The sequence below is a fragment of the Equus przewalskii genome, chromosome 7 (genome assembly GCF_037783145.1).
Source record: "Equus przewalskii isolate Varuska chromosome 7, EquPr2, whole genome shotgun sequence".
NCBI lineage: Eukaryota > Metazoa > Chordata > Mammalia > Perissodactyla > Equidae > Equus > Equus przewalskii.
The window spans coordinates 58,924,848-58,942,783 of NC_091837.1; the positions used below are offsets into that span (position 1 = coordinate 58,924,848).

The following is a 17,936-nucleotide window of genomic DNA, read 5'->3' on the forward strand; positions in this document are numbered from 1 at the left end:
TAAATTAGATGATTCATTTGCCTGGATGTCTTGCTAAATGCAAAAGTTTGTAAGTTATAACTGATAATATAACACCTGTAAGTATTTAGTTCATAACGCTGGAAGGTAATCTACCTTGATGATCTTCTAGCAAAATCTGCCACTATAGGAGAGTTAATTGCACTAGGGAGAATGAGCATTTATTTGGGATGAGACTTTGGCAAACCATACAGTGCAGCTGTTATATTACATGGCTTCTGTCAGCTTGACAACTGGTCCATGTAAGCCCAACTAAAAGCGCAGCATGTCATTCTGTGCCTTAGTTCACATTAACTCCAAATGTTCTAGGTAATGCAATGATTTGCCTTACACACGGTAGCTTAGGTTTAGAAATGTTTATCTAGGTTTTGAATTTCTGACTTCGTAATAAAATAAAGAGTGCAGGGGGAAATTTTGAAGTTACAAAATTGAGGTTTTCATTCATATAAGGCTATCAGTGGGAATATGAGGATTGTTAATAGGGTGCTTGCCAGGATAGTAAATTATTATTTACCGTCAGAGAAATGAATACCAATAAGACTTGTTGGTACTATTGACTAATCCTGTGGTTAACAACTCATAAATTCATTGTAAGTAATCACTTCCTAATCATGCAAAGTAAATAACAACCTATTGCAAGAAATAATTGCTGCAGTTTAGTTCACCTCTCTCCTTATGGCTTATAGCAGAGAGATTCGCTAGGTCTGTAAAAATGATTTTCAGAAAGTTATAAAACATCACTGTTTACTTGTTAATACTATTTCACCAAGAAATACTGCAATTGTTATTTTTCCAACATGTGAGAACACAGGAAAACTCTGATTACCGTAGGAATAGTATATGATTTTGTGTGTGTTCAGGTATGTGCTTATACACCTATGTGTGTGTGCATACATGTATACAAGATCATATCATACATGTTTACAATATAAACATCTTTATTTTCTATGAAATCTTTACAAATATCTGTCATATTTTAAAAATGTATCTTAAAGATTGGGAAAACCTTCTTCCAACTCAGAAATTTACTAACTTTCAGCATGACAAAACTCCTTGTGTCCAGGCTAAGTCTCTCACACTTTTTTAAACCTTATACTTTTCTCATTGGTGTTTTTTTTACCTAGTCATTAGCCTGTGTCTACCCAAGTTAAAAGACATTAGTTCCAACTGTCATGAGCCAAAAATGCCTACATTCTCATCTTTCTTTTGTGCTGTGTATCCCATAGCATGCCTTGTCAAAGACTTTATTGGCTTCATTTCTGCCACTTTTAGAGGCTCAAGATGTAGCCAAAGATTGTAGTACCTTTTGTATAAGACAAATCCTAATATGCTACCATCTTGAATGCAACTTTTTTATTTGTTGTAATCCGTTAATCATTTTCTGTCTAAACTTTTTTTTTAATTTACACAATTTGTTTTTCCTGCCCAAGTATATTCTTTTGCGTGCTTTTCTGGTAAATATCAGTCTGTTCATTTCTGATTAAGCAGTCCATCCTACTCATTTTCATCACACAGAAAATGTGTAAAGAGATAGCACGTTGCAAATCATATTGTTCAATTCACTTATTGGGTTTTGAACATATCTTAGCATATTCATAGAATCTTTTAATTGAAAGAGCACTCAGTGTAATCATCAAGTTCAGTTGGCAGACTCTGGCAGGCCAATCCAGCCCACTGCATGGTTTTATACAAGTCATGAGCTAAGAATGGTTTTTAACTTTTTTTTTTTTAGGGAAGATTAACCCTGAGCTAACATCTGCTGCCAATCCTCCTCTTTTTGCTGAGGAAGGCTGGCCCTGAGCCAACATCCATGCCCATCTTCCTCCACTTTACATGCGGGACACCTACCGCAGCATGGCCTGTCAAGCAGTGCCATGTCCACACTTGGGATCCAAACTGGCGAGCACCAGGCCGCCAAAGCGGAATGTGCACACTTAACCGCTGCACCACCGGGCTGGCCCCGGTTTTTAACTTTTTAAATGGTTGGGGAAAAAAATGAACATTTTTTGATATAGGAAAATTACATTAAATTCAAATTCCAGTGTCCATAAGTAAGATTTTACTGGAATAGTCATTCATTTATGTATTATCTCTTGCTTTCACACTACAAAGGCAGAACTGACTGGTTATGACAAAGACTGTATGGACTACAAAGTCTAAAATGTTTGTTGTCTCGCCCTTTACAGAAAAAGTTTGCTGAGCCCTGCTATATAGCTATGAAAATAAACAAATTATAGCCACATATGGCACCATAGATGAACTTCACAAATCTAATGTTGGGTGAAAGAAGTCAGACACAAAAGAATGTATATGATATGATTCCATTTATACTTTAAAAATAAACAGGTAAAACTGAACTCTAATATGGCTATTTAAGCAGGGAAGTATTAAAACAAAGATATTTTTCCCATACAAGTCAAGATAGTATTCCCTTTGGCAGGAGAGGTACAGGGTTGTGGTGGTGCGGGGCCATCAAGGGTCTTCTGTGTATAGGCAGTAGTCTCTTTCTTGGATGGTGATTAGAGGGGCATTGCCTTGTGATTATTCACTAAGCTGATCACGTGTGTTTTGTGCACTTTTCTATGTTTATTATATTTCAAATTAAAGAAGTTTTTAAAAAAAAGCTACAGCATGGAATAGTGGAAGACTAAGGATTTGGAGTGAAACATATTCCTATGTCTCACAGAAAGTGTTGAGGTGGCCCTAAGAAAGTTGTGTTAATTCATTGAACTTCATTTGCTCATTTGTAAAGTGGTAATTTTACAGAGTTGTTAAGAATTATAGGTCAAATATAAAAAATTTAGCATAATGTATAGTGAGTTAAGAATAGCCAAAGTGGCAAAGTGTTCTGGGATCATGTTCTACATTCAGTGGTTAATGAAGGTGACCATTTAGAGCCACATTCTCTTATCTGAAATAATTTGCATAAAAATGTCTTCCCTGAGCTTCATTTTTCATTTCTCATCTTTAGTCCTTTAAAAATTATTTCTAATTATTTAAAGGTATTAGTTTCAAGAAGAACGTCACAAAAGAAAATATCCAAAGGACCAACAAGCATATGTTCATTAATATCATTACATATCAGGGAAATGCAAAATAAAACCACAATGAGATTTTCACTACACACACAATGGGTTGGCTAAAAATAAGAACACCTACCCTTCCAGGTGTTAGTGTGAATATGAGGCAACTGGGAGTCTCTTACTTTGCTAAGGGGGATATAAAACAGAATGACCACTTAGGAAAACTTACTGACAGTTTCTAATAAAATAAAACATATACCTACCCTGTGCTCAAGAGAAATAAATGCATATGTCTAAAAAAGACTCGTATAAGAATATTCATAGCAGCTTTATTCACAATAGCCCTAAACTGAAATCAACCTAATCCAATAAAAGAATATAAACAAATTTTGCTATATTCATACAATGAAATAATATGCAGCAATAAAAAAAGAATGAACTATTGATACATGCAACGTAGAAGCAGCTCAAAAATTGTGTTGAGCTTAAGAAGCCAGGCACAAAAGTATGGCATACTACATGATTCCATTTATGTGAAGTTCACCATAGGCAAAACTAGTCTATGGTCATAAAAGTCGGAATAATGGTTACCCCTGGGAGTGTAAGGAGTGGTATTGACCCGAAAGGGCACAAGGGAACTTTCTGTGGTAATGGAAATGTTCTGTAACTTGATCTGGAAAGTGATTACATGGGTATATATGCAAATATAAAAATTTATTTAAGATCTGTGTATTTTATTTTTTATAAATTGTACTTCCATTTTAAAAAAATCTACTGTCTTCTAAGTTAACGTTATATATCTGAAAAATTCATATCAAACTCATATGCGAGAGACAGCAGTTACCGATTTGCTGTTAGTGTAAGCCTCAGTTAAGAGAAGTTTATTTGTAAATATCACATAGAAAGCATGGAGCAGCTCCAGGAAGAAAAACACATCTGTTTCATTCAGGCTCATTGTGACTTCCATGTGTCCCAAAGGCAATATTTGTCTTAACTTCACTAATAAAATAACTTAATTTCTATATTCAGATTCTAACAGAGTTTTCTCTCTCTCCTCTCTTCCTCTTCCTTAGTTAACATATGATTTGGCCTAATCATGGATCCTAATTTTCTTTTCTTTAGTTACAGACTCATAACCCAGCTTGAATTTTTCTACTAAGCTGATACAGTCAGCCCATAGTTATTGCGAATGTACTGTGTGCAAGCCCCAGTGCTATACATATAGAGAAGTAAATATAGCCCCTGCCTTCAGAAATTGTGAAAACAGAGAAGTCAGTGTTAAGAATAGTAGTAACAACAACAATGGGAAACTTTTCTTGAATACGAACTGTATATTAAGCACTATCCAAAGCACTTTATATGGATTATCTCATCTAATCATTGCAACAACCCTAAGAGACTGTGCAAGATGTTAGTGTAAGACTGACATCTTTGTATGAAGGAGAAAGATGAAGAACCTCTCTGTTATCTTAAGCAGTTCAACTCTGTCTCAACTTGCAAACCTCACTGTAGCAAAATAGAGGTAGATAACTGAACTCATTCTCTTTAGAAAACAATGTAGAGATAATCTGTTGTAACTGAACCTGCTCCTTAGGGATCTCACCCAACCAACCAAGCCCCCCACTCCCCCCCACCCCCCGCACACACACACACATGCATACACCACAGTGTTCTCCTTCAAAGAAGTTTGGGTAAATATAAGGGATTTTTTTTTCCTTTTTGTAAATAAGTACCCTTATAAATTGGCACCCTTGGTAATTGTCCATCTGTCTCACCATCACGTTCAATTTTGATCTAGCTGCTGTTTTTAATCCCTGTTTTACTGTTGAGGAATCTGAGGATCAGGCAAGTTGAGTAATATGCTATATTTAGTTTTTTATTGCTGTGTAACAAATTACTACAAACTTAACAGTTTAAAACAACACACATCTATTATCTCAGTTTCTGTGGGTGGTCATGAGTCAAGCACAGCTTCTTTAGGTCCTTTGCTCAGGGTCTTAGAAGGCTGCAATCAAGATGTCACTTGGGCTACATTCTAATTTGGAGCTCTAGGTCCTCTTCCAAGCTCACGTGCTTGTTGGCAGAGTTTAGTTCTGTGTGATAGATGTCTCATTTTCTTGCTAGCTGTTGGCTGAAAACTGCCTTCTCCTCCAGAGGTCGTTGCCACATGACCCCTTCTATTGGCCCGCCCACAATGTGGTAGCTTATCTCTTCAACGCCAGCAAGAGAATCTCTGACCATGGGGAGGGCACCAGACCCTCTTTTAAAGTGCTTGTTTAATTAGGTCTAGCCCACTCAAGATAATCTCCCTTTTTATTTTATTCAGATTCAGCTGATTAGGAGCCTTAGTCACATCTGTAAAGTCCCTTTTGCCACATAGTGTAACATAATCACACAGGTGATATCTCGTCATATTTGCAAGCCCTACCCACGCTCAAAGGGAGGAGATAATACAGGGTGGGTACACTAAGAAGATGGGAATCTTGGGGACCATATTAGAATTCTACCTACCAACAGCAGATAATTACCCAGCAGGTAATTGACAAAGGAGTGTTTTCTGAACAAAGCATGCATCAAAATCATTACGTTGTACTGCTTCTCAAAAACATAAAAAGTTAACTACCAAAAAAAATTTTAGAAATATTCCAAATACCTGACATTTGTGAATAATTTAATAATGAATGCTATTAACGTAAGGGTAGCTATATTAATACCTAAAAATGTACATATGTAAATAATGTTAAGGAACAAAAATGAAAAGATGAAATAATACATACATGCTGTCTATTATGTTAATAATACATGGATTAGAAAATATATAATGATATAGAATAGTCAGTTTAAGTTTCTGAATCTTTAAAAAAATTTATCTGTCATTTTCAAAGTGTAATAATTCTATAAAAAGATAGTTTAGTGTACAAAATAGCAGATGATAAATGTTAAGTATTTGTGTTGACAGTAAATGCTACAGAAGTTCAGAGTAGGGAGATTAATGTGGACTAGAGTTTCCCTTTAGGTGTAAAATAAGGTTAATTTTTTATGAGGTAGTTTATCATAAATTTTGCCCTAGGACTAGTTCGTTTTCTGTATCTTGTCATTCTGCTCAGTGTGCAGAATTGCATGTCTTCTTTGAAGAGGGCCAAGTCTTCTCACCAGATGTGGCTCATTCTCATTTAAATACAACTCCTTTACCTTGCTTTAGAAACTGACTTAAAATCTTAAGAATCACAGTAATAGCCCTGTTTTATCATAGGATAGGAAACATGGTGTTGCTGTATATCTCTGTTAGTTGACACTTTTTACAAGACAGGTCATCATTTTCAACCCTTGCAAAGTTAACTAGTGGGAATTTTTTCCCCTTCTGCTAGAGATCTGAATAATAGATAACCATCTCAACTCCTTATCAATTAGTTCTTATTTAAAAAGAAATTGTGGTAGACTGAATAGTGGCCTCCCAAATATGTCCATGTCCTAATTCCTGGAACCTATGATTGTCACTTTGTGTGGCAGAAGGGACTTTGTATGACAAGAAACTTTACAGATGTGATTAAGGATCTTCAGATGAGGAAATTAGCCAGGATTACCTGAGTGAGTCTGATGTAATCAAAATGGTCTATATAAGAGGGACACAGAAGGAGTCAGATGGCACACAGACCGGCAGCTCTCAAAGTGTGGTCCCAAATTAGCAGCATCAGTGTCACCGGGAACTTGTTAAAAATGCACGTTCTCCAACTCTGCTCCAGACCTACTGAGTTGGAAACTCTGGGGATGAAGCCCAGCAGTTCATGTTTAACAAGCTTCCAGGTGATTCTGATAAATGCGAAAGTTTGAGAATCACTGATATAAACTAAGTTTTGTTCTCCCTGATACAACAGGCTTGAGGCTAAAATGCTGGCACAGCTCGCCGTATTGGCCTGTCAAAGGTAATTTGCAACTGCTTCTTTTCTGCCTGAGTTCTATCAGACTGTAATCATTTGAACAGCTTAATTGAAAAATCACTTATGTTTATAGCTGAAATTAAATATGTTTTGTATTTAAATAACCACTTTTGATTAGAATCATATTTTGTTGAAAGTGGTTGGTTTTATCTCTGTGCTGTAAAGATATTTACAAAAACTCATCAAATTTCTAGCAGTAACTAACATCCTGTTCAATATAAGGTGATGTGTTTTACATCAAATCTCATGCTGCGTGATGACCAATCAAAGGGTATTTAAGGTGGCTGAAAGGATTTCTTGGCTTAGTATTCAAAATTAACCATTTTAAGACATTAACCTTTAATGTTTTTGTCTCTTCTCAAAGTTGATTTTATGTAACTCTCATTATTTGCAGCCCCTGCAAATCTTGCTTAAGCAGCAAGTAGCAACACTTTCTTTTTCTCCTCCTTATGGATTTACTGAAATGTAGATTGTTTGAAAATGGGTTTAGCTTTGTGGCACATGGCTGTTTAGCTGTGTGAATTCTATCATTTCTTGTTTAAGAAAACCAAACCACAGCTTTGTCTTGCTAAAATATGTCTTTGATTTCTGAAAAGCCAAAAGAAATAACTCTTTCTATTGAGCTCTTATTTGACAAGTGATCTTGTGGTTCCTTTTAGGTGTCCAATAGGAAAAGCGCTCTCCAGTCTTCGTCCACAGAACTGGATGGTTCCTACTTGAGTGTAGCCAAACCACAGACCTACCATCAAACCAAGCAAAGACCGAAGTCTGCAAACCAGGATCCAGCTTCAGAATCCCCTGTGAAGTTTAGGAATAATTCTTTGAAACCAGCAGCCCTTCATTATCCCACAGAGGATCCAGACAGGGCACAATCAGAGACCAGAACATGTAATCATGGATCCTCAGGGAGAAAACTAGTCGATGCAGTCTCTACAGAGAAAGCTCTACCAGAGAAATTGAATATGAAGGAATACCAACACCTTAAGCCTACTCTGTCTACTCAGTGTTGCGGTCATAGACTTTCTGAAAATGCAGATCATGTTCATGGTAGCCATCCTACAAACATGGCCCCTCAATATCCCAAGACACGTCTGGAATCATGCAGTTATTGTGGTCTTTCCTGGGCATCTCTGATGCATGGCCAAAGGGCACTGCATCCTAGTGAAACTGATATCAAAAAGCAACTGTCAGAAGATAGAAGGCAGCAACTTATGCTTCAGAAAATGGAGCTGGAAATTGAAAAGGAGCGCCTTCAGCATCTGCTGGCCCAGCAAGAGACAAAGCTTCTCCTAAAACAGCAGCAGCTTCATCAGTCTCGACTGGATTATAATTGGTGAGTTCTTCCTGTTCTTTCACCAATGTCTGTGGCTGGGAGAACACAGTATAAAATGATTGCTGTGTTGCTATAACAGATTTGTAGGAACAGAGGCTCCTCGGGATCTTGGCTTGCTCAAGATGCATACCAACTATGACTACTAAGTAAATTTCACTGTCTTCTTAGGAAGACTTGAAGAATTACCTTGTCTTCCAAAATGTTAGCTTAGAATATCTACTTCTGTGCAGTCCAGTGTAATTTTTGCTGGATTCCAAAGACAATATTTTTAAATGATACTACTATTACACAAATCCTTTGCTCTTTGATGTAGAGAATATTAGGCATTAAGTTAAAGCCTGAGATATCAGGATGTGAAATCAGATCGTGGGGAAGTGTGACTAGCTATCATCATCCCATATTTATGTATATCCACGATAATATAAAACGTAACAAATGATGGGAACCTTGTAAATTCAACGTTTTCTGGTCATGAAACATAACTTGTTCAATAACCAATTCTTATAAATTTACCCACATTTAAACTGTTCTTCCCTTAACAATTCTTCCCTAAGAAAAGTGTTTCAAAAACTAAAGTGCACTTTTTTTTTTTTTGAGGAAGGTTAGCCCTGAGCTAACTACTGCCAATCTTTCTCTTTTTTCTGAGGAAGACTGGCCCTGAGCTAACATCCATGCCCATCTTCCTCTATTTTATACGTGGGATGTCTGCCACAGCATGGCTTTTGCCAAGCGGTGCCATGTCCGCACCCGGGATTCTAACCAGTGAACCCCGGGCCTCCGAGAAGCGGAACGTGCAAACTTAACCGCTGCGCCACCAAGCCGGCCCTGAAGTGCACTTTTGATATTATAGTGTTCAGCATCGTTTTACATGCAAGTCATAAAGTTTATCTTAATTTATTCAAGCAAAAATAGTAATAAATCAGACACAATTGTGTTTGAAACATAAAATATGGTATTTATGTCTTTTAAAAAAAGTAAATTTCAAGTTTTCATAGGAAGGTGCTTATATATATATATCCCTACCATTTCCTCCTTTGTCAAACATACCATTTCCCTTTCGTACTCATTCTTATTAGACACACACATCCTTTACAGACAGACTTAATACTACTGTTATTTTCTTTTACTTCTTGGAGTTAATTTTCTTTCACTTACAGACTCTGCCTAATATTTTTTAGATTCTAATTTCTTTTTTTTTTTAGATTTTATTTTTTTTTCCTTTTTCTCCCTAAATCCCCCCAGTACATAGATATATATTATTCGTTGTGGGTCCTTCTAGTTGTGGCATGTGGAACGCCGCCTCAGCTTGGTCTGATGAGCAGTGCCATGTCCGCGCCTAGGATTCAAACCAACGAAACACTGGGCCACCTGCAGCGGAGCGTGCAAACTTAACCACTCGAGCACGGGGCCAGCCCCATAGATTCTAATTTCTTTGAAAGCTCTTGAAATTTTTACTTTTGTTGCCTGAGCTTGCCAAGACCAATGTCAAGGAGCTTTCCCCCTGTGTTTTCTTCTGGTAGTTTTACATTTTCAGATTTTACACTTAAGTCTTTAATCCATTTCGAGTTAATTTTTGTGAGTGGTGTAAAATAGTGGTCCAATTCCATTCTTTTGCATATAGATACCCAGTTTTTCCAATCATTATTGAAGAGACTGTCCTTTCCCCATTGAGTATTCTCTTTTCTTTCTTTCTTTCCTTTTTTTTTGAGGAAGATTAGCCCTGAGCTAACATCTGCTACCAATCCTCCTCTTTTTGCTGAGGAAGGCTGGCCCTGAGCTAACATCTGTGCCCATCTTCCTCTACTTTATATGTGGGACGCCTGCCACAGCATAGCTTGACAAGCAGTGCACAGGTCTGCACCCGGGATCCAAACCAGCAAACCCTGGGCTGCCAAAGCGGAACATGCGAACCTAACCACTGCGCCACCGGGCCAGCCCCACCATTGTGTATTCTTGATTCCCTTGTCAAATATTGGTTGACTATACATGCATGGTTTTATTTCTGGGTTTTCTGTTCTGTTCCTTTGGTCTTTGTGTCTGTTTTTATGCCAGTACTCTTTTGATCACTATTTGATTAGGAAGTGCGATGCCTCTAGATTTGTTCTTTTTTCTCAAAATTGCATTAGCTATTTAGAGTCTTTTGTGGTTCCATGCGAATTTTAGGATTGTGTGAAAAATGCCAACAAAATATTGATAAGGATTGCACTGAATCTGTAGATCACTTTTGGTAGTATGAACATTTTAACAATATTAATTTTTTCATTCCATGAACATGAAATATCTTTTCATTTATTTGTATCTTCTTCAATTTCTTTCAACAGTGTCTTATAGTTTTTAGTGTACAGATCTTTCACCTCCTTGGTTAAATTTATTCCTGAGTATTTTATTGTTTTTGATGCTATTGTAAGTGGATTGTTATCTTAATTTCTTTTTCAGAGTTCATTATTAGTGTATAGAAATGCAACTGATTTTTGTATGGTTATTTTGCATCCTGCAATTTTAGTGAATTCATTTATTAATTCTAACAGTATTTTGGTGGCATCTTTAGGGTTTTCTATACATAAGATTGTGTCATCTGTAAACAGAGACAATTTTACTTCTTTCCTTCCAATTGGGATACCTTTTATTTCTTTAGCTTGCCTAACTCCTCTGGCTAGTACATCTCGTATTATACTGAATGGAAGTGGCAAGAGTGGGCATCCTTCTCTTATTCCTGATCTTAAAGGAAAAGCTTTTAGCCTTTCACCATTGAGTAGGATGTTAGCAGTGGGCTAGTCATATATGGCCTTTATCATATTGAGTTATGTTCTTTCTATACCCAGTTTCTTGAGAGTTTTTATCCTAACCCCCAAGAAAGGAGATGCCGAGGAGTGCAGTGGCTATAGGACCATTGCTCTAATTTCCTATGCAAGTAAAGTGATGCTCAAGGTGCTGCAACAAAGGCTTTTACCTTACATGGAGCAAGCAATGTCTCATGTCTAAGCTGGATTTTGAAAAGGCAGAGACACACGAGATCAAATTGCGATTATTTATTGCCTACTGGAGCACTCCAAAGAATTTCGGAAGAAGTTTAGTCCGTGTTTTACAGACTACAGCAAAGCCTTTGAATGCATGCATCATCAAAAGCTGTGGGCTGCTCTAAAAGAAATGGTCACGCCTTAGCACCTGATTGTCTTGATGCATAACCTGTCTTGTGGACAAGAAGCCACTGTTGGTACAGAATATGGAAGGAAAGAATGGTTTCCTATAAGCAAAGGAGTCAGGCAAGGGTGCATTTTATCCTTCTCTGTTTACTGTGTACACAGAACATATCATATGAAAAAAACTGGGCTAGACTCAGATGTAGGAGTGAAAATTGGTGGAAGAAATATTAACAATCTAAGATATGCAGATGATACCATCTTACTGGCAGAAAGCAGCAGTAACTTGAAACAACTTCTGACAAAAGTGAAAGAAGAAAGTGCCCAAGCAGGGCTGCATTTGAACATCAAGAAGACAAAAATCATGACTACAGAAGAGCTACACAACTTTAACGTAGACAATGAAGACATTGAAATTGCTAAAGATTTTATTTACCTGTCATCAATTTAAATGGAGACTGCAGCCAAGAAATCAAGAAAAAACAGACTTGGAAGGGCAGCAATGAAAAAATTAGGAAAGATCATCAAGTGTAAGAAAGTGTCGCTAAAGATCATGGCCAAGATTATCCACACCCTCTTATTCCCAATTACTGTGTATGGGTGCGAAAGCTGGACAGTGAAGAAGGCTGATTCATTGAAATATGGCATTAGAGGAGAGCTCCACAGAAACCCTGGATTGCCAAAAAGATGAGCAAGTGGATCTTAGAGCAAATTAAGTCTGAAATATCACTGGAGGCAAAAATGATAAAACTGAGGCTGTCCTGCTTTGGGCACATCATGAGAAGGCAGGATTCTTTGGAAAAGATAATAATGCTGGGAAAAGTAGAAGGAAGCGGGAAAAGAAGACCAAATATGAGATGGATTGACTCTATAGAGGAAGCCGTAGGAATGAGTCTACAGAAGCTCAGTAGGACTGTTGAGTATAGGACATTGTAGACATTACTCATTTATAGCGTCACCAGGAGTCGGAGCCAACTTGATGGCTCATAACAGCAATGTTGGATGCATATATATTTACAACTGTTATAGCCTGGTGATGAATTGACCCCTTTATTATTATATAATGATTTTCTCTTTTTGCAATTTTTGATTTGTCTATTTTTTTTTAAAGATTTTCTTTTTCTTTTTTTTTTTTCTCCCAAATCCCCCAAGTACATAGTTGTGTATTTTTAGTTGTGGGTCCTTCTAGTTGTGGCATGTGGGATGCCACCTCAGCATGGCCTGATGAGCTGCGCCATGCCTGCGCCCAGGATTTGAACCAGCAAAACTCCAGGCCGCCAAAGCAGAGTGTGCAAACTTAACCACTCGGCCACGGGCCTGACCCCCTGATGTGTCTATTTTGTCTGATATAAGTATAGCTACTCCTGTTCTCTGCATTTACCTCCCTACCTGTGTGTCGCTACCAAATATTATTAAACTTTAAGTTCCTAGAAAGTGGTTAATCTACATACTTCTCTTTTTATATCACTGTACATAGTTAGTTGCAATTGTAAGAATGTCTTTTAACAATGATGGAAATGACAGTGCTGTTTTAACAATATTTTACTTCTTGATGGTTTTATCTCATAGTTAAAGAATATACTTGGATGGATTTCATTTCTAAAACTGAACCAGAGAACATTTCTAAAAAACTGAGAAAATGGGTAGTAAAGGTCACATATTTGATGCCAGTTATTAATTGCCACTGAAACTCCTAGTAGAAAAACTTCATGCTAATTTCTTTAACTGCCTTCCCTCCTCAGTACAGTAAGAGTGGGACTAAGTTAGCATTGACGGATACAATTTCTTCCTATTCCTTTAAGGAATTTTCCTGTGACCCTGAGAAAATATGTTGGTTAGTCAAATGTAGCCCCAGCTCTTTGAATTGTCAGTATGAGAAGTAGGTGCCTCCTGTGGATATGTTGGGCAGGGTCAGAGATAATTAGCGTTACTAGAATTCCCACTTAGACTCTGGTAATCAAAATACACTTGCTTAGCTGTGGTTAAAGAGAAGCTTTAAATTTCTAATTAGGAGCTTAAAGTTCTGAAGCATCTATAATGTTGAGTTTTTAAATGTTATTCCAACCAACTCAGTCTTCCCCACTTTTCTATAAATAAAGAAAATTTGAATTCCTGTGAAAGTGATTTGTGTTTATTTTTGTGTATTTAGGAAGTACTCATTTATTTTTGACAGATTGAATTTTAATTTGAAAATTATTGTTGAGAGTCTAGCTTGGAAGATTCTAATCTTCCAAGAGGTACCATTCAGTTTCTTAGCTGCTACGGGATTAGAAATTCTCTAAATTAATTAATTAATTTATGTATTTATTGTCTATATATATTTTATTGAGGTATAATTGACATATAACATTATTTTAGTTTCAGGTGTACAACATAATGATTCAATATTTGTATACATTGCAAAAAGATTATAACAACAGGCAAGTTAACATCTGTCACCATACATAATTCCAAAAAATATTTTTTTTCTTGCGGTGAGAACTTTCAACATCCACTCTCCTAGCTACTTTCAAGTGTGCAATAGAGTATGATTAACTACAGTCACCATGCTGTACGTTACATCCCCTTGACTTATTTTGTAACTGGAGATGTGTACCTTTTGACCATCTTACCCATTTTGCCTGTCCCCTACCCTCTGCCTCAGGCAACCATCAATTTGTTCTCTGTATCCATGAGCTCAAATTTTTGTTGGCTTTTGGTTTTTTTTGATTCCACATGTAAGTGAGATCGTTTGGTATTTTATCTTTTCTATTGGACTTATTTCATTTAGCATAATGCCCTCCAGGTTTATCCATGTTGTCCCAAATGGCAAGATTTCCTTCCTTTTTATGGCTGAATAATAGTTAATTGTGTGTACATGCCACCTTTTCTTTATCCATTCACACACCAATGAACATTTAGGTTGTTTCCATGTCTTAGCTATTGTAAATATTGCTCCAGTGAACATGGGGGTGCATATATCTTTTTTAATTAGTGTTTTCATTTTCTTTGGACAAATACCATAAGTGGAATTGCTGGGTCATATGGTAGTTCTATTTTTAGTTTTTTGAGGAACCTCCATACTGTTTTCCATAGTGGCTCCACCAATTTACATTCCCACCAATACTGCATAAGGGTACCCTTTTCTCACATCCTCACCAGCACTTGTTATTTTTTGTCTTTTTTATAATAGCCATTCTAACTGGTGTGAGGTGATATCTCATTGTAATTTTGATTTGCATTTCCCTGATGATTAGTGATGTTGAGCATCTTTTCATGTACCTGTTGGCCATCTGTATGTCTTCTTTGGAAAAATGTCTATTCAGATCCTATGCCCATTTATAAATCAGATTGTTTGGGGACTTTTTTGCTGTTGAGTTGTATGAGTTCCTTATATACTTTGGATATTAACCCCTTAACAGATAGATGATTTGCAAACATTTTCTCCCATTTGGTAGGTTGCCTTTTCATTTTGTTGATGGTTTCCTTTGTTATGCCAAAGCTCTTTAGTTTGATGTTTATTTTTAAAATAATGATGTTTATTTTTTAAACAAACATCCCCACTTGTTTATTTTTGCCTTTGTTGCTTTTGGTATCAGATCCAAAAAATCGTCATCAAGATGGATGTCAAGGAGCTTACTGCCTATATTTTCCTGTAGGAGTTGTATAATTTCAGGTCTTAGATCCAAGTCTTTAATCCATTTTGAGTTAATTTTTGTGTAATGTGTAAGATAGTGGTCTAGTTTCATTCTTTTGCATGTGGCTGTTCAGTTTTCCCAAAACCATTTATTGAAGAGACTGTCCTTTCCCCATTGTATATTCTTGGCTCCTTTATTGTAAATTAATTGACCGTACGTGCGTGGGTTTATTTCTGGACTCTCTGTTCTGTTCCATTCATCTATGTGTCTATTTTTATGCCAGTACCATACTGTTCTGATTACTATAGCTTGGTAATGTAATTTGAAACCAGGGAGCCTGATACCTCCAGTTTTGTTCTTCTTTCTCAATGTTGCTTTAGCTGTTCGGGCTCCTTTGTAGTTTCATACAAAGTTTAGGATTGTGTGTTCTATTTCTGTGTCAAATTTATTTTTACAGGTTAAGAACTCAAGCTGTATTTGAGTCAAGAGAACGGGTTGCTCATAAAGAGCTTACTAAACCCCAAGAGCCCAATCTGGATATGAATGGGAATGACTCTGGACCAAGGTAAACTTGAGCAGTGGGTGAAGACAAGAATAAGTAGGACACAGATATTAAGGATATATTTGGTATACATTTTTGGCTTCATATCAGTGAAACCAGTTTTCTGATGATATGAATAAATATGTTCACATTATAAAATTTTGAAAAATATAGAAAAGTGTAAAGAAGAACATAAAAATCATTCATACTCCTACCATTCAGAGACAATCCTTTGAACTCTTTTCCCCTTTCTACCTTTCTTTTATAATACTATAGTCTATATTGAGTAATAGGGATTATGCTTATACAGAATTTTATGTTTTGCTTCTTTATTGTATCTTATTTTCTGATGTCATTAAATATTTTATGAAACTTGGTATTAATTCATTCAACAAATATTGTGTGACAGCTGTTACTCAATATTTATTAGCTTGTTATTGGCTAATATAAGATTTTACTATTATAAATTATGGCTTGAATAACATTTCTGTAAATAAATTTTTTGCTTTATCTCTGCCTATTTCCTTAGTATAGCTTCCTATAAGTGGAACCTACTAGCTCAAAGTATATATGAATACTTTTAAGATTGTTGATTCACACTGCCAAGTTGCTTTCCATAAAAGTTAAATCAATTTACACCTCCAAAGCCATGTTTGAGAATTCTCTTTCCATGAAATTTGAAGAAGTTTTGGCCATTATTTTTTTCAAATATACATTTTTTCCCTATTCTCTTTCTCTTCTCCTTTTGGGACTTTGTTTACATCTATATTAGACCTTTAGATATTGTTCCACAGGTCCCTGACTCTGCTAATTTTTTTAAATCTTTTTTTTTCTCTGTTCTTTATATTAGATAATTTCTATTGATTTATCCTCAATTTATCAACTCTTCTGTTATTTTCAATCTGCTGGTAAGACCATACGGTAATGTTTTAAAATTTCAGATAGTGAATTTTCCAGTTTCAGAATTTCCCTTTGGATCTTTGTGATAACTTCTATTTCTCTGCTGAAGTTTTCTATTTTATTCATTGTGAGCATATTATTTCTTTAAAATCCTTGTCTTCTAATTTTAACACCTGGGTCATCTTGGGATTTGTCTCCATTGATCAACTTTTCTTTTAAGTATAGGTCATGTTTTCCTATTCCTTTGTCTGGTAATTTTGGGTTGTTTCCTGGTCATTTGGAATGACTCTGGAATTCAGTTATATTTTCTGAACAATGTTAATTTTTTGTGTTAGCAGACAGTTAACTAGACTGAACTCAGGTTCCAACTTCTATCTCCCTGGAGTAAGTGGCAGTGATAAGCACTGTTGAGTTCTTTTGCTTTAGTTGGGATACTTGATTCTGCCTTTTCATGTGTAGTCCAAGGGTCAGCCAGAACTGGCACGATTATCACACAGAATTTGAGGCCTTCATTCTTTCAGCTGCTTTGGTCAGCCCAAATTCTGTCCTCTGGTTCATTAATCCTGCCCCTCAGCTAACAGCCGTTAGAAAAAAATGAGAACTCTCCCAATGCCACTCTCTTCTTTCCAGTGCTGATCCTCTTACAATTTCTACCTGGTTTTGGCCACTCTTCGGTGCATTTAGGTTTTTTTTTTTTTTCTCCTAGAGTTCATAGTTGCTATCTGTGGGAGGTTTTGTCCTATAGGAGCTACTCAGCTCGTATCAGGAGCAGAACCCAAGAATTCTCATTTCAGCATAATTTTGCCATTATTTAGTTAGTTAGTTAGGTTTTTGGGGGGGATTTCTTGGGGCTTTTTTTGCTGAGGAAGATTTGCCCTGAGCTAACATTTGCTGCCAATCTTCCTCTTTTTGTATGTGAGCCGCCAGCACAGCATGGCTACTGACAGGCAAGTGCTATAGGTCCACCTCCAGGAACTGAACCCAGGCTACTGAAGCAGAGCACATAGATCTTAACCACCAGGCAACCGGGGCTGGACCATAATTTATTTTTTTAATTGTGGTAAATTATACATAACATAAAGTTCACCATCTCAACCATTGTTTTAGTGTACACTTGAGAAATATTAAGTATATTCCCATTGTTGTGCAACCAATCTCCAGGACTTTTTTATCTTGCAAAACTGAAACTCTATACCCATTTTCCCCTATCCACAGCCCCTGGCAACCACCATTCTATTTTGTGTTTCTATAAGTTTGATTACTCTAGATACTTCATATAAGTGGAATCATACAGTATTTGTCTTTTTGTGACTTGCCATAATTTATTTAAGATTGGTGCCTGAGTTAACATCTGTTACCAATCTTACTTTTTCTTCTTCTTCTTCTTCTTCTTCCTCCCAAAGCTCCCCCAGCACATAGTTGTATA

The 17,936-nt window shown here is 36.5% G+C and overlaps 1 protein-coding gene across 20 annotated transcripts in view; it reads left to right on the plus strand.

Moving 5' to 3' along the window:
- The window catches only part of KIAA1328 (KIAA1328 ortholog), a 342,992-nt gene that overhangs the window by 215,822 nt on the left and 109,234 nt on the right, over positions 1-17,936 (plus strand). For 11 of the 20 annotated variants that reach the window (XM_070629993.1, XM_070629991.1, XM_070630002.1 and 8 more), the window contains one exon: positions 7,639-8,312. In XM_070629993.1, the coding sequence (XP_070486094.1) occupies positions 7,639-8,312 (674 nt within the window). Of the gene's footprint in view, positions 1-7,638; positions 8,313-15,526; positions 15,635-17,936 lie in introns of all 20 variants that reach the window. The other 9 variants (XM_008537390.2, XM_070629998.1, XM_070629990.1 and 6 more) reach the window with 1 other exon arrangement.